General features: G+C 39.7%; 1 protein-coding gene across 3 annotated transcripts in view; it reads right to left on the bottom strand.

The window, feature by feature from the left end:
• Nucleotides 1-18630, bottom strand: part of MAP3K7CL (MAP3K7 C-terminal like) — a 77304-nt gene that overhangs the window by 15174 nt on the left and 43500 nt on the right. For all 3 annotated transcript variants that reach the window (XM_019729894.3, XM_074326327.2, XM_019729903.3), the window contains one exon: nt 6035-6096. In XM_019729894.3, the coding sequence (XP_019585453.2) occupies nt 6035-6096 (62 nt within the window). The remainder of the gene's footprint in view (nt 1-6034; nt 6097-18630) is intronic.

Raw genomic sequence — 18630 nt, forward strand, 5'->3', positions numbered from 1 at the left:
CAATGTATGACCAACAGTGTTCATTGATGTTTTTGCCTGAGGAAATAGATTCCTAAAATTCAAGCATGAGAATCAAGTTTCCAATTTAAAATAGAGCTAATAGTAAGCTTATGTCATGTGACATTTAAAACACTGGCACTCATGAATTAATTGGCCACACATGGGTTTAAGATACTGTTTAACACATGTTCACATTAAAAACTAAAAAAAATAACTTAAAAGAATGCCTGTGGTAACCGGATGAACAAAATCTATTAACTTCTTGGAATAAGAATGAACACTTTTATATTTATTGCGATTCTCATTGCTTAATTTTAACTATTCTTGTCCAAGAGATTTTTGGAGTTATTATATAATCCAATGATGGGAATGGACAAGCAATAAAAAACTCTTCACGCTGATAGTAAATTTCTTTTTGTATCTGGAAGAGAACATTTCCTTGTTACTTTCTCTATAATTACGCTACAATCCTCCCATATTTTGGAAACGTTTATCCCATATTGTTGCTTAAAGAATAAAACATTACATTCCGAGGAAAAGGAATCCAAAGATACTCGATTTGAAAATGAAAAGGTGAAGGCATTCTTCCTATAGTAGCATAGGATTTTGTGGGATCAGAGAATACTTTTCAGACACACCCAACGCCAGGGTATCTGGTCTACTCACAACACAGCCATTTCTAAGAAGGTTAAATTAAGACAACCTCCTACCAGTGTCTCAAGGCAACTTTGAAACACTTTTCCAAGACACAGATTGGGGTTTGAGTGAGGTCAGAGCCCGGGAGGGGGCACTTCCTCTTCACCCCCTTTCCTCCATCTCCGCCTCATCCAGCTGCTGCCTGAGGACAGAGTTTGCAAGGGCTTTAAATTACATGCCAATGCGGGTGAGCCGCTACTATCTCTGGTATCCACCCCACTCATCAGGACCGATTTAACAAGATGAAGTAACAGAGAAACCACAGGCTCCTGTTCCAAGAATGCCAGCTTGAGCCACATCATCCCATTGCCACTCTCTGCCCAGGGCCATCAGGTTATAGCGAGCTCCTCCTGAAATGGACTCAGGCCTCTGGAAAGGGCCCCATGGGAAAGGACCCAGCCAAGCCTCTCTCCACAAGGGGCAAAGCCAGCTTAAGCGTTTCCGTTTTCTACTTGGCTTCTTCAAATACTACTGGCCCCATCCACTTCAAAAATGTAAGAATTTAATTTTCCTCTCCCAGCTTCCCACACACAAGATATATTTAGGAAGCTAAATATTCTACAGTTGCTGAGCAGACTTTGTATTTATTCCTTGATTTCTCACTGTTACCTTTACTGGGGGGTGGGGTGGGGGAAGTAGAGGTGTCTGGTTTAAATTTATGTTGTACTTTTAATGTCCCCAACTTAATAAGCATAATTTGTTAAAACTAAATGGGAAAACATAGTCAGGACCAAATGCAATATTTGAAAACTCTATTATCTTACAATTTTAAGTACTTTTAAAAATATTTTCAGAACTGACTTTTTTACAGTCTTTACATTACGGTCAAAGTCAGCGCTAGTAAATACATGGCGTATCTTATACATTATATAACATTGGAACGAAGGATGTTTAAGTCATTTCTATCGATGTTAGCAATATTAAAGGGAGTGATAACTCAAGAATGTCTCAAACTTTTCCAACATGGTATATCCTAATGACCACTGGGTTTCTCAAAAAAAAAAAAAAAAAAATTGAAGGTATCATTGTAAAGCTCCAAGTATCTATATATATTTTCTCTGTGGTCATAGCAGCCACAGAGCACTGTAAAATACCTTTCAACGTGTGTGAGAGAGAACACGGCAGACACCTTCAGTGTTTCCTACGGGACTACTTCCTAATCGCGTTTCCAGCTGGATGTTCAAGAATCCTGGAATGCTAAGACCTCCATTTTCTACCACTTTCGTTTCCCAGATATCAAGTGATATATTGATGCAAGACCTAAAAGAAGCGTCTGGAGAGACTCCGCGGATAACAGGATATAATAGCCCACAACTGAAGTTCTGAATTGTTTATTTGGGGAAGTGACATCAGTTTCTGGACTTACCAGACACTGTCTGAGAGTGTGTGCCACAGAGACACCTGTCACTGTCTTCTCAGATTGGATGGGAGGGTTTCAGGAGAAGTTGAAACTATTGCTCCATTTGGTTAAAAAAAAAAATAAAAAGTCATATCGCTTGCCAAGGACTTTAGCTTAATGAAAAGAAGAGGGCATCAGAACCTCTAACCCTAACTCAAAACTCCAAAGAGATGCTTCTCTTATTTCATTTTACACATATAATTATAAATGACTAGCCCTTAAATACTTCATTCGATAAAGGATTACACTAGGGAAGGAAGTTTATTGCAATGTACTTATTAGCATGTCCTCTACCCGATAATAAAAACATACTCCTCATTCCAATGCTAATAATTAAGACCACATTGCAGCTTAGTTTTGGATCATCTATAGGTCAAACCATGACCTCCAAAACATCACAACGTTTTTAAATTTGAAGACAAATTTGGTCCTGACTGAGACCCTGGGCCTATTAAAGGATTGTGCCATCCTTCAGATGAGAAGGAGATCCGTCATTACCTCTTTTTCAAATAGAAGGAAACTGAGGTCTAAAGAAAAACAAAGGTTTTTCATTCACACTTAGAAGTAGACATAAAACTGGGCCTCCTTTCTTTTTGACTGTGTGGTCTAAACTAGCTCTGCCCAAACACTGCCTATAACGGTCATGGAGAATTTAGAAACCAATTTCCAGGAAAGGAATCCGCACAAAATAGAATCAACCTACCATCTGCCCCTGGGCTGAGGCATAAGGCCCACAAATGAACATCATCAAGACATGTTCATTTTAACACCTACCTTGCCCCAAGGTCTCTTGCCTAACATTCTGCATTAATAGAGACATCAAGAGAAATGTTTGTCATTGCTATTCTTGCACAAGGCTTTTTTTGGCTTCTGTGAAAATAGAAGCACCACAAATTACATGCTCAAACATGTCCACATTCTTGGCAAAGCAACAGAAAAATCTTGGGGGTCAAATTGGTGATAGAGTATCTACCAAAGAGATATTTTATAAATGACAACAGAATGTGTCATGGATATCGAAACGTCAGAACAGATTTTACAAGGTTCTTCTACAACCGTATCATGGCAACTTTGAAAACCTGAAACAAAAAAAATCTCCACCTATTAAATAACTTAAGCAGTCCATAGGTTCCCCAAAAGGTGTAAGGGAAAGAACGCTACCTAGATCCAGAATCAGAGATCTAATCTCACGTAGAACTTTTATTTAGACCAAAATCTGACCTCATGCATGTTTCTCATCTGTAAAGTGGAGACATAATAATTAGCTTATATAGTTGTTGCAAGTGTCAAATGAGATCATTTGTGGGGAAATACTCCTTGCCTAGTGGTCTTCAGTGTGCATGGGTGGGATTTAAATCGAAGAGTATGCAGTGAGTAGGGTTGGCAATAATCACCTGGCATCATTTACTTTTCACCAGGCAAGTTTTTAAAGCTCCAGTGGAGATAATCAAGGGTCAGTTCTTCCTCAAGCAAATAGTGACAACCACAAAGCACTTCATAACTTAACTTTTATTCTTCCGTAGAGGATTATGATGGTCGGTAAAATTTCAAGAGCCATTACTATGTGATAAAAGCACGTGAGATTGACTGTAAAGATGACCTGCTCCATGAAATGGATTGTTCCTTTTGTACATAAAGCATTTTCATTGCTTTCAGTACAGAGACTTCCTGCTGCAGAATGGCTTCAATTTATATGCTTATGCTAAGCATGGAAACAAGAATCTCGTTTCAGATGTAGTTTTCTATGTTAGCTTTCCCCCTCTCAATCCCGACCATCTTGTTTTGTTGTCACTCATGCCCTGAGTGTAGAATAAAGGTAACAGGCAACAGCCCTAGACAGTGGCAAAACTAACCAAATGGCTTGACAACTGGTAAATGTTTGTAACAAACTCAGTCATACCCTTCACCCAACAAACAAGCAATTACTTAAACGCTTTGAGTTGTAAAGCTGGGAATGTTCTCTCTGCTCATGAAGAGGAAAAGCAATACCATATTTTAAGGGTGGGGGAGGATCAAAACCCATGAGCTAGAAAGCAGGCTCTTAGCTGCCTAACTCATTAAAGATCAATAAGGATGAAATGGTCTTGCTGGATTAAACTAACTAAATAGACTTAATTTCTAATATATGTCAAGTGGAAATAAAGCTATAAAATTCAAATGGATCTTGCAATGCTTTAACAGAAATACTACCTGGATAATTGCCAGGGGTGTTATGACTCCTGTGGAGAATGATCTATGAGCCAGGGAAGACCATTAATGTTCCCAAAGGAAAAAAAAAATTATTTGCCAATACAAAAAAAGTAGAATTAATGGTCCACAATTTGATGGGGGAACAAGAATCTGAATATGCTTTTACTGTTTGATTTTCAAAACACGTTTCCTCCTTATTTTCATCTAGCTTCCATGATAATAAAATAGCTTTGGGGTGACAGTAAAATAATCGAGGGACAAAAAATTATGATGGGGAAAAATATGTAATTATTATTTTACAATCCCAACTACACCACCAACTGCACATACACATCCCTTCTGTGATGATAGAGCTGACTTGTTCTCCATGGTGACAAGAAAACATATTGGGGGGATATGGTTAGATATCAGAAACCAGGACAGCTGGCTGGGTGAAGACCCTGCATGGGGCACAGGAGAAGAGGGAGATAAGATGGCTGATAGCTACAGAGAACTTTTAGAAGAGGACAGAGCAGTCTATGAGGTGATCAGTATAACCTTCCCACCTCCTAGAAAATCTTCTATAATCTCTATATAATTGATATTGCTCTGTTGAGCAGGCTTTCTATTGGAGGGCTACGGCAAAGCCCAGGACTATGGCAGAGGTGAGAATGAGGGCTCTGCTAAGAGGCCCGGTCACACATGAGTAGTGCTGGGTTGATTTTTAGAGGTCACCCGAGCAGTGGAGCACCAGCTTCCAGGTTTTCAACTCAGTGCACTGGGGACTGAGACAAGAACTGGAACCAACGAAAAGGGGCACCATCTTGGCTCTTCCCACCTGGAGGGGCTGTTCAGGACCCAGGGTCCCAAACTCAAATGACTTCAGGAGACCAAGCATACCCACTGATGGGGAAAGCTGCTGAGAACGTCAGGGCCTATTGGGATCTGGAGGTTGCAGACCCCTCCTAAAGGCTTTCCAAAGCAATATTTAGAGGGGGGGAAATGGTGACTATGCAAACCTCTGTGCGCGGCATTCAAAACCCCTATTAGACTTGTCTAAACGTGCCTGCAAAGGGAAGTACTCAAGTGAACATCTGACCCAACGCCAGTATCCAGGCATTTTAGGCAGAATGTCTTCCTAGAGCCATCTTTGCCTGGACTCACGATATAACATCTAAAGAAAATTAAAGTGTCATTAATTAGCTCCTTCCAAATAATTCTGGTGTATTAAAATGGGACATCCTTCATAGATCACCCATAAACTAAGCACATGAAATGTCTTTCTCATGGGTCAAACCAGATAGTACTCAGCAGGTTTAACATAAAATAACCATATTCTATTAAATGCTGTCAGAGAACTGGGGAGGGGAGAGGGTGGAGTAGAGAAAGGAAGTATTCTGAAGTCTTGCCACATGTGAAAAGTATCAGTACAGTTTATTACTAAATCACTAACCCCAAATGGTCCCAGACTGCAATGCAGTCGATCCATCCACAGAAAGGAAAGCAGGGACTAACCCTGTTCCCAGGCTACAGACTCCTCAAACTTAGGGCTGGTTTACACCGTAAGTTCTTGATATTCTGGTGCTGCAGCCAGATAACCAGACAAGGACGCTGCATGAGGTCTCCAGCCTGACTTTGGAGCTCTAGAAATACAAACTTTGATGGCGTGAAAGCTCCCCGCTCTGTCTCTAGACTTTCCCAGTTAGGCCACTCCTCAGTTCAGTATATTTTGTGACACTAAAAAGCAAAGAAGAGTAGGAGAATCCTTACCTGTAGCTGCTGGTCTAATTCTGGAAAGGCCAGAGGAATGGAGTCTTCAGGAGGTGTATCATCTAAAATATGAAAATAAGATGATCCTTCACTACAGAGCCCTTTCTCTCACAGTTTTCCTGCTATTAAACCACCTTTAGACTTGCATAGGTAAACCATCCATATCTACTGCTTCAGTTATTTTCATCATATGAGTTGGGGACAGATAGAATACAGAAGACAATTTCACTCATTTTCAGTACAAACAGAAGCATGGAGAGCTTAGTCGGCTGAACCAAAATTTTGCAAACATATCAGAAACTTCAAATGTTCTCTGGTAATTCTCCAATTAAGAAATACTGCTCATCTTTCAATACTCTTATGTTAGTATATATATATATATATATATATATATATATATATACACACACACACATATATATATTATATATTATGTATATACAATATATTATATATATATACATATATATGCATAGATAGATAGATAGATAGATAGATAGATAGATAGATCATATATATGATATACAGGAAAGTGCTTTAACAAGGTGCTAATGAGGGGACCAGAACAACCTTAATTGGACACAAGAACATGTTAGTGAAAAAGAGAAGTGTTAGTTCTGCTCTGATTGACTCCCAGAGTGGCAAGCTTTGATGGTTTTTCTCTCTGCTCTTACCACAAACCACCACTAACTGGCAGTTAACCAGAGCCTCGTCCTGGGTTACAGGAGGCAACAGGCAGGTACCCAATCAGGGTATTTCTTCCCAAGGCACCAGGCCACATCCCCAACCTGAAGCCCAGTTCATTGCCCTGATGCAGGAGAGCCCAAGCTGAGAGAGACGGGCAGCTGTCTTCAGTTGCCTTAAATTGACTGATTGGCAATAGGCAGGTGTGGCTGGATCAAAAGATACAGTTCTCAGAAGCAGAGGAAACCTGAGGAAGTTTGGCCAAATATCCAAGTCACCCCCAATCTCTTCAAGAATGTACTGCTGACCCAGCCCTGGCACAAGAGGGCAACCCCTTTATCATCAGAACCTCCGTATCTCCAAGCAGACTCTGGCTCTGCAGTTCCATTGGCCATTCATCTCCCACCCACCCCACCCCGCCTTGTTGACAACACCTACTCCAGGACATGGGACTGGGAATAAGACAAAATGTAGGTACAAAAAATAATTAAAAAACAAAGCTAATTTTAAATTATAATAAAGGCAAGAAATCGTTTTTACGTTCTCACTACCATAATCCAATTTATTTACGAAAACCGTTGATGTTCTATTTGAACTAGAGGAAGTAACCAGGTCCTACGCAATGCAGAAGCAAGTAGCTGCTCCCTACTCACTGGAGCACAGTCTAAAATAAAGCGCAGCAGCAGGAGTGCCTGGCTGCTAAGGGATGACATTGCTTTGAAGGCACCGAAGAGCATCACCAGAAAGATAACTCAAACAAGGACAGTAGTAACCTCAGCCAAACACCTCCAGGGTCACGTCACCTAATAGCTCTGGTATATATAGTCAAGGGTGGTATAATACTACTTCCATTTAGTGGCTTAAGACAGGGACAGTGCATCCCCCAATTTGAATCCATTTGTTCCTGTACCTGTGCCAGACAATGGAGGCCCATGGGTTCACTGATGCTAATTAGCTTCACAGAGCCAGTAGAAATGGGAAATCTTCCCAAGACCCTTGCTGCGGGCTGGAGGACTGTCGTAAGAGGAAACAAGATCCAATTCCCAGGCCCTCTGAATGTTCTCCTCCGACTCAGATTAGAGGTGACAACTTCTGCCAAATACTGTGGCTTTTTAAATCCACCCATCATTTGCAAAGAACTGGACAAAAGACAGAAATATTCACTTGTTGCCAACTGACCCTTTAGAGGTACCCTTCATTTTAAAACCTAGAGTTCGTAAAACTGATTTGGGTCAAAGGAGATTTAAACGTACTTCAATAAAATATCAATTAACCCAGACATCATGATTATTTTAGCTCACTGAGTTCAAGGCCAGAACAATTTGGCATGGGTAAATGGGAACATAGTATACTCTGGCGTCCCAACCCTAATAATCATAGATGAGCAGGCACTCGTTGGAAGGAGAAACCAACTACTTCAGTAAAGTACCAGAGCAGATAGCACATTCTAGAATTTTGAAAGACAGCCAGGAATGGAACTCAAGGCTTAACAGGCCTTAATCTTCCTGGCCCCCTCTGAAGTCACACTCCTTCCTGCTTAATTATAAAAAGGAAAATAAGTTATTAATTTGCTGACTCTATTATATATATGGTACACATATATATACATATATATGTATATATATACATATAGAATATACATACACATACATATATATACATATACATACCAGAGGTGCCAAAAAAATGTACACACATGACTTGTATTCATCTTCTTTTATTGGTATATATTGAGTATTATAATTTTAATAGTTTTTTCCTTTCTTAAAATGTGTATACATTTTTTTGGCACCCTGTGTGTGTGTGTGTGTGTGTGTGTGTGTGTTATATATAATATATATACAATACCTCGTATGACGCAGAATGAAGCCCATTATGAAAATCTACATCATTATTTATAGTCATGCCAGATAGGGCACATATATGTGACTGTGCTGATAATTTTGCAGACAGGAAAAGGCTTAAAATTGGATTCCTTGAGTTGCTAGAAAAGCCTGATTGACTTACATAGAAATGAATATATACTGGGTATTTTAGAACGACAACTCAAATAAAAGTACGACTTTTGTTTAAATATGAATCAAGTTGGGTTAATCTAAACAAAAAACGGCAGTAGACATAAGAAAACCAAAGACAGATGTAAGGAGACTATTGAGTCTGAATGCCAGTCTTGTATGTCACTGCTCGATACCATCTGGTTTAGCTGGCATCCCTGCCAGCCAGAAATTTCAGGGCTTGCGAAGCTGCTTACCAAGCTGCCCCACGTTGATGTGTGGTGTGTTTACTTTTAAACAGAGGCTGCTGTCTTTGACTGGTTTTAAAAATAGGCAAATATTCTAAAAGCAGAATGATGAATCACAGGATTGGGCCAAAAGGAAAGAAGGAAAATGACTCAGACAGACGAGGAGCACAGCTGTTCCACAAACATTTGGCCGAATCGTTGTAAAACATTTTGACAGTGATATTGGATCGGAGTTCCTGAGAGCAGTTAAGTTTGTTTTGACAATTCCAGAAGCACAAAGTGGATTGTACAGTAGCTATGCAAGATACACCCTTGGCAAATTTGCCTTTTTTAAAAAAAGAAGAGCAGTTGCCAGATACGTGTATAATGTGACAAAATCAGTATGCAAGCATATTTTTATTAAAATTTACTTATTTACCATATAGTTATTGAATATCTATTACATGCAAGGCAATGACAGAAGCTCCCTGCTAAATTGGCAGATTGTTTTACCATATTTTTTAACGTATTAAGGAAATAATTCAAAGCTTCTTTTTCAAACTGGCATGGTGGGCTTGATGGACCAAGCAACACATACCCTAATAAACTTTTTTTAAAGAATTTAATATAAATTAAAGAATTGAAGAGGATTTTTTTTTAATAAGCAGATGTTCACTGCCTGTTTTGCAAACATGATGTGACTAAGTCAATGGTACTTAAAATAGAACTCTCTTATTGGTATCCCAACCATTATGACATACCATAGTACATTTTATGATGGGCTCATCTCAATATCTACTGAACAGCTGTTGGGTTGTTTTCGTGGTTATTCTGTTCCAGATTTCCTTAAAATGTCTTCTCTGCATTTCTCCATGAATCAAATAAGTGGGACCCACTGGGTCTGTAATCCAAATCCTCACTGTTATGTAGTACATATTGCCATGCGGTCAGAGTTTTCAGAGAATGCTGCATCTGGGAGAGGCTAAGCAATCATTTGGACCAGTACTCTCAGTGCACAGCAAAAGGCAAGGGCCTTGAGAAGGGGAGGCGTCTCCTAAAACTAAGGGGTGCCTCCCAGTTCGGGGCTCTCCGCGGTACCACTCTGCCTTTCTTCACCTTCTGGTCCACGAGTTTCCACACTTGTGTATTTCATAAGCCAGTAAAGATTTCCCCAGGACACTGGGAACACGCCTTTGAGTGTCCAACTTTTTATTCAGCTAGTGAAGATGATTTAAAAATGACTACCGTGTATCATTAGTATATCTTTGTGACAGAGAGAACATTTCAGCACCAAAATTGTAAGACAGACAAACTTAGGAGTGTCCATTATATGGGATCAATTTAGCTTTATAGACAAAAACAAACACCCAGAAACACCTCACGACGTGTCCTTATTTCTTTCTTATATCAGCGAGGTGAAAACTTCATGAAAGCCAGACCAGGTCTGCGACCCCGCATTGGAGAACCCTGTTCCAGACAACTTGACTGGACTTTGGACTCAATTATACCCTTCCTACTGCGCTTTCCATCCTAGGCATGATTGGGGTCTAGGCTGGGGAACTCTAAATTCACACACAGCGAGAAGCCACACTCAGAGGGCATTCCCAAGCTCCACCCCACCCCTTGAGAGACGAGCCTGCCGAGAATCCACTCAATCTGTCTACATTTCCTGCAGCCACTTCCGGCTTGGTGGGCATGCGTCTGCGCAGTCGCTGGGAGCACTTCGACCAGGCGGGCCCCACACTTGGCCTACTGACCTGGCTCTAATGTCTTGAAATTCTTAATTTTTGACCAGGGAGCTCCACAGTATTTTTCACTGTCCCTCCATAAATTATGTAGCTGGTCCTGACTGCAGTATGAGCCCTAGTGCTGCTGTCCTGGAGGCCATCCTTCAGGGCGCCAGGAACAAGTTGATGCTTAAAAGGCAAGTGAAAGATTGAAAAGGGTGACTGGATTTGGAGCTGTGCTGCACCCTCCACAACTAGATTGAAGGATAACGACCTGGAGTTGATGGGCCCTGGAGAAACACACTGTTCCCCGATATTCTCCAATAAAATTATGAAGAAAAAAAAAGGCAAGTGAGTTTGGGCAGTGGGTACAGTGTTGAGGCTCGGGCAAAAGACTTTCCTGGGAACTGTTTCCCTGTGAACACTCCTAATCACTGAAGATCCAGTGGGTCAATTCAACAATCTGTAGCACAGACCAGCATTTGAAGCTCAGGCTAGCCACTATTTTAACTGGTGAATGTGGACGATCAACAGAATTTCTTTGAGACTCAGTATTGTCCTCTACAAAATGGGCATGATATTCCCGGTCTCAGAAACTTGTTATTAGTAATGGAATACATAGGTCAATCATTTAGCCTAAAGTCTGGCACCTAGGAAATAATCAGTTATAATAATGAATGCGTAATATAATCAAATTTAGTTTCCATTGCTTTTCACCATAAACTTGACCAAAAGGGTTATGGAGAGGCAATGTACAAGGGCGTGTGCATATGTGAGTATGTGTGCAACGGTGGGGGTTGACGGTATTATTCTTCAGCATCTGAATAACATAAAAAGAACAGGCAGGCTTTAATTAATTAGTTCTCTCCATGCCAGCTAAGGGAGATTTCCCGGGTGTGGCAACAACCTCAGGTCCTGTAGGTTTACTCTTTTCAAATTTAAATCTGATTTGAAGAAGGGTCTTGCTTTCACTTCCCTATCAAAGCAAACACTTTATATATGAAATATTGACCAAAAAAATTTAACTTATGCATGAAAGTACTTTCATTTTAAATCTAAATCAAGATTAATCTTTTATTCATAGAAATAAAATAAGTAATATAAGGCTGCCAACCCATGTTAATAATATATCAAATAACTTTTTTAAAATGTCTAGATATCTAGGTTTTCATTAGAGCATCACATAATTTTGAAACACGTCAAAAGTTTTTTGAAACTTTGTTTCCTGCTTATTAAGCATTAGAGTTGTGAAATTTGTGGACAAGGTAACCGAGTGGTTAAGGCGACAGACTGCTGGAGATGTGAAATTTTTAATACACATTAGATTTGCAGGTTCCATAAAATTGAAAGTATAGATACAGATACGTATATAGATATAAATACAGGTATGGATACAGGTAGAGATTTGGTATGACACCTAGCAGGTTGTCAATTCTCTGCAATTAACAATAACCGTCATGTTACCTCAACCAGTACCTAAAATTATCAGGCACACAAGATCATACATCAAATAGATTGAATGCTATTTCTCTGCAGAAAGAGATCTGATTCAGTTTAAAGACAGGTTTTATGTTTCTTAGAAACATTAGTCTAGTCACTATTATTGTAGCAATCATTTGTGGATCTTATGGATTTATCCTTTTATAAGAATAATTTTACTTATTTAGCTGATAACATACTCGCCCAGAAACATTTGTTTCAAAAAGAGCCTCTTGGAAGTATACTTATTCCTCCGCACACCACCAAATAAAATTTACCTCTACTTTTCTTCTTTCTTAACTCCATGAAAATGTATCAGAGCTAATGTTCCTCCTTCATTTCCCATGACGACTGGGGAAGCTCTTTGCTGTCAGAAACATTCATGCTTCTCTCTTATTACATGGACTTATCCTCCAAATGTGTAAATACAAAATAGAAATAAGAAAGACAAAGTAAAAACAGCCTCCAAGGGCCTGACTTTGAATCCCTTCCTACTATTTATTAACTGCTTGATTTCAGCTTCTTAACTTCTCTTAGCCAATGGTTCACATCTGTAAAATGGGTATAATAATATCTTCCCACAGAGTTGTTGCCAGTACTTAATGGATGAAATGATACAACTAAAAGCACATAGGTACTTAATAAACAATTGCTTCCTTTCTGGGCTTTCTTTAAGGCCTTAAGCAATAGATTCCAATCAGTAAATTCAGTTGTATCTCAAAGAATCTTCATCTGATATCAGAATAACAAAGTGGTTATAGATATTGTATTACTGATTTCATAGAATTTGATAGTTAAATTCTACTATGGTTCTCCACTTGGGGTCCTGTAAAAGACGTAACTATAGGAGACCCCCACTCCCACCCCAACCATGAGAGGATTGTTGTCACTGCATGCTGAGGCGGCTTTAAAGGTAGGGTCAGAGCTGAGACAGAACGGGACTTGAGAGAGTCCCAAAAGGCTCCCCCACTTAGCATAATGTTCTCTAGTTCCATCCATATTGTTGCAAATGGTAAGATTTCATTCTTCTTTATGGCTGAGTAATACTCCATTGCATAAATGTACCACAGTTTCTTAATCCAGTTGTCTACCTAGAGAATATAATGCTAAGTGAAATAAGTCAGATGGAGAAAGACAAATACCATATGATCTCACTTATATGTGGAACCTAGAGAATAGAATAAATGAGCAAACTAAACAAAAAAAGTCTCAGAGATATAGAGAAAAAAACTGATGGTTGCCAGATGGGAGTGGTGGGGATGGAGAAGAAGGTAAATGGATTATAAAGTACAAATTAGTAGCTACAATATTGCCACAGGGATATGAAAGACAGTTTGGGGAATATAATCCATAATGTGGTAAAGATTTTGTAGGGTGTCAGATGGGCACTTGTCTTATTAGGGAGACTACTCCATGGACTGTGTAGATGCCTCTACAAATGTAGACTGCGCTCTACATTTGAAGCTGAAGCTGAATAGTATTGAATGTCAACTATACATAACTAAATATATATTAGGTTAGTGCAAAAGTAATTACAGTTTAAAAGGTTAAAAAAAAATTTTTGAAAAACCGCAATTACTTTTGCACCAACCTATCTATATAGTCACGGGATGTGGAGCACAGCATAGGGAACAGAGTCAATGGAATTGTAACAGCTAGATACGATGTCAGAAGGGTAGTAGATCAGAGGGGCAGTAGATCGTGGGAGGGGGATTAACACTTTGTGAGGAGGGTAAATTTCTAAATATTACATTATTCTGTACACCTGAAACTAATTTTTTTTAAAAGGCCCTTCCAACCCCCATTTCCCCAAATACTATCCTTAGCAAGTTGGCTGGTAAAAAGTTGGCACTTTATCCTTTGGCTTCCTATTGATTCCCTTATGTATATGCAAAAAAAAAAAAACTCTGAGAAAAGTAAAAAGATAAACATCAATATTCATTTACTGTTTTGTGTGAATGAGGTTTTCCAGAGAACAAGGATTGAGAGCACAGAGAAGAAAGTGCCACAAACTTTGGGGCCCTGAGGAGGGAGAGGGAAAAAATACCAAAAGGCACCACAGGTAGAAAACATTAAAGGAAGGGGACAATGACAAGAGACAATTCACCTGCATCACAATTGTGCTGAGAGCCAGTTTTGCAAGTTACACACAAAAAGACATTCACACAATACCCAGTTAAGTTAGATTCCAGAGAAGCTATTTTAGCCACTGCACATAGTTCCTGCAAAACTACCCTGATATGTGAGGAGAAAACAATATTACTTAAAAGAGACACCAACAGAATGGATCTTGGATTTTTTTTTTTTTTAACCAAATGTCATATGATTAATTCAGGCCTAGCTATGAAAAATTCATAGTTGAAAGAATTTTTTTAAACGAAACGTTGAAAGCTACCAGCTTGTGCTGATACCAGTACCCTTGACTCTTTCTAAATAAAAACTAAATACTTAAAAAAGAAAAAATAACAAGGGCGAGGTCTAACTTTATATGCTAGATTTTAGCTCTGCTAAAGATAAAGAAAATTCTCAAGTAATTAACATGAAATCCTCATCTCTGTCCAACTCTAAATTCTCTCTAATTGGAGAAGGGCCAGTGATTCTATAATAACCCAAGAGGTGGGATTCTTATGTTTCTTCTGCACATTTTCTATTGGGAAAACTAACTCCACGAAAGTGCCAGTTTAGAAAGTTAACTCTTTAGAATTCCCAGTTTGGAAGTAATGCCAATCGTATCATTAGTTTATTAAAAACAGGTATTGTTGCTTCTGGGAATTATGGTTAACTACGTGCTACTTAATGAAGGATTCTGATGATAGGCTTAAAATGGTGATGGTATTTTTACATGGCTTTCCCCCCATAAAGCTTGCTTCCTTTATTTAAGCCCCTGGAGCTCCATGGTCTGGAGTCTTGCGGCTCATCTGCTATCAAGGAACAATGACCAACTCTGCATGTATCAAGGCCAGTCTGTCACCGAGTCCTTTCAATCCTTCCTTCAAAACATACTCTAAATTCAGTCATCCCATTCCATGCTTTAATCCAGGCTCTCATCACTTTGTCTATATACCATTATAAAAAAAACCTCTCCACATTCCAGACTATTCCACCAATCGTACATTTACCGTTTTCACCATATTACTCCCTTGCTCATGAACTTTTGGCACTCTATTGCTTCTGATCAAATCCAAACGCTTTTGTTGAACTTCTCAGATTGGCTTGGTAACTCTAGTCTACTGCTATCTAAACAGGTCCATATTCTATGTGAGGCTACGGCACAAATATCTGGCTGAAAGCAGGGCTCAGTGAAGGGCGTACTACTTTTCTACACTTCAGACCTCTGTTCCAGTTGACAAGAGTTTTAGTATTTCTGAAATATTAATGCTTTCCCTGACTCTTAGGTTTTGTTCATGCTTTGTGTTTAGCGAGCAAAGGAAGAATTGTTAAAAGATGTATAGCCCCGCCCCCTTTTTGTACATAGTATCCAGAAATGATATCTTTCCTACACTGCCTTTCAATACCCTAGCAGCCTGCAAGCCTAGGTTGACTGCCGTGTCTTCCAAGAAGCTGTTCCCATCTGCTCTGGGTAACACAATCCACCAGCTGGATAACTAGTCCCCAAATTATCGCAGGTCACTTGTACTGTAAAGTCTACCTTGACATAAAGTAGAAGTGTGAGATGTAGGCAGGACACAAAACTGCTTAGGGGTTCATATTTTCTGGAATACTCCAAAATCGATGATCATACAGGCACCAATTGAGTACTTAATTTGTGTCAAGCACTATGCTAAATGCTTCACCTATAGGGCGTTATCTGATTCTTACACCAACTCTGTAAATTACCATACACATCTTATGGGAAACTGAAGGTCGGCAAAGTTGAATGCTTACCTAAGGTCATACAAATAGTGATGGAATTGGGCCTAGAAATCATGTCTTTCTGATTCCAAAGCCCTATGTCCTGAACCTCTATACCAGAGGTGTCCAAACTTTTTTCAACGGTTTTCACCAAGGGCCATATGTGGTAAAATACACAAACAGCCGGCCCACTCACTCGAGGTGAAGTACGTATTGCCTCACCTGGTTTATTTAAGTAAACTAAATATATTTTTGGAATTTGCTGCGGGCCAATTAACAATGGATCATGGGCCGCAGTTGGCCGGCGGGCCGCAGTTTGGACACCCCTGCCTATACCAAATCATTTCTGAGAAACATGCAAAAAAAGAAAAAATAGTCCTAACATGACTGGAGGAATGAACACTGCTTTGGGCTCATGAGAAATGGACAGGTCAACCTTCTCAGGCACAGATGCCTTCTTTTCTCATGGACTCTTCTTATGCTTCCACCATGAATTCAACAATATGGAATTACTCCCTAAACGTCCACCTCAGTCGTCCCATTTACTGTGAAAGTCTAGGATGCTTTCCTCTCTTTGCTCCATTAAATGTGTGGCCTCTTTGCCACATGCCCTGGAACTTATTTTATTTATTTTTATGAATTTGTATCTTTATTTTTAAGATCACAAGAAACACAGTTAACCTTTTTTTTTTTAATTAATTAACATTTATTGGGGTGAGAATGGATAGTAAAATTACATAGGTTTCAAGTGTACGATTCTGTAATACATCATCTATGCATCACACTGTGTGTTCACCACTGCACTGGAATTTAAAAGGCATGCACAGTGTGCATGACGGCAAGTGTGCTTCAGTGTGATACTCCACATGTTCCTTATCCAAGAATTCAGAGGGAGTGTCCCCAAATATGTGCAAAGCATCTTTCCCTGCACTTGCAACCCCCTGTGCATGCAAAAAACAGAACAGATTTCTGAGCCTACTGCGTCAAAATATACAGGAGTATGCCCTTGAAACATGTATTTTTTGATGGGTGTTCTCAGGTGATTATTCTAAGAAAGGTAAAGAAACACAGAACCCCCATTCCTGACTTGCATTCTCTAGTTAGGTGCTCTTTCTAGAGATATGGGGACACACTGATCGTCAGGAAAAAAAATTAATTTTGGTAGGTTCTTTATAAGGCTTCCTGTATATCTTTTTGTGGAACTACAGGGTAGGAATTGAAATAAATGGCCACCCCTATTTGAAGCTATCATGTCAAAAAAAAAAAAAAAAAAAATTCAAAAGTGGGAATTCTTGGCACATTTGAAAGACACCAGAACAAATCAATCTAAAGTAAGAAAGATGAAACAACATGCAAGAGTTCCCAGTCAAAGGCCAAGAGATGTCAAAGGATGGTGGCAAATTAACTATAACCTGTATATCTTGTTATTCAAGGAAGAGTCTATTCATGCAACCCTAAGATCAAGATTCACCTCTCCACAGCTCTCTTCTGTACATAAATCTTGCATTTACAAAATGCGTACAAACAAAAGGGGCTTTTCCTTTCTGTTTGCTTGTTCTTAATCAACAGACTTTTTTTAGAGCAGTGTAAGGTTTACTGATAAATTGAGGAGAAAGTACAGAGTTCCCATATACCCTGTCTCCTTACACGCATAGTTTTCTTTTTCTTCCTAGAGAAGGAGCATGGAATGATGCAGAGAGTTCAAACTATCAAGTCTAGGAACCTGAGTTTAAATCATAACTCCATTACTCACTAACAGGGTGGTCTCGGGACCTCAATCTCTGTCTCTGCAAATTGGGAATACTAATGCCTACATTACATATATTTTAAAGATTAGAAATAATATATGTGAATGCCTAACACAGAAGACAAATGCAACTAATGCTACTTGTCATTTCTATGTTGGGATGGGTTGGTTTGCCTACTGGGAGGATTTCCTTTCACTACTGTCGTTCAAGGGGACACATATAAGGACATATTATATGTGTGGAAATGAATGGGGATATAGGACAAGAGCAGGGCATGGGAAGAATGTGGGAAAACAGATGACAAAGAGTCGAGGCTTCACCGCTTCCTGCTCTAGAACCAATCCTCCACTGGGGGCTGCACAGTCCTGGAACCCAGGGACAGATGTGTCACCTTCATAATCACTGGTATAGTAAAGCCTGAATTGCCTATGTAATGTCAGACTTCACATAGCCCGGGTTCTCGCTTTGCATTATCTGGGGATGAACCTGTCCCTTTTCAATCATTGCTTTTTAAAGCAATACCTTTACATGTGCATTGTAGAAGGAAGGAAGGAAGGGAGGGAAGGAGGGAGGGAGGGAGGGAGGGAGGGAGGGAGGGAGGGAGGGAGGGAGGGAGGAAGAGAAAGGGGGGGGAGAGAGAGAGAGAGAGAGAGAGAGAATCAGTTCTCCAAAGACCCAAAGTTTAAATGGTAGTGTTGTTTGAGCGTGTGATTATGTGATGTGATATTAACAGATGACATCAGACTGAGGGCAACGGCTGACACCAGTGGAAGAGAGCCAAGCCTTCCTTTTCTCACCTCTGTGACCCCACACCACCTGAGGGCCCCTGTGAGAGGTAGTGCAATTCAATATATGTGTTAAGAGGTCACTGAGGGCAGCCATGAC

Source organism: Rhinolophus sinicus, chromosome 17 (assembly GCF_057876585.1).
Source record: "Rhinolophus sinicus isolate RSI-liver-muscle chromosome 17, RSI-T2T, whole genome shotgun sequence".
Taxonomy (NCBI): domain Eukaryota; kingdom Metazoa; phylum Chordata; class Mammalia; order Chiroptera; family Rhinolophidae; genus Rhinolophus; species Rhinolophus sinicus.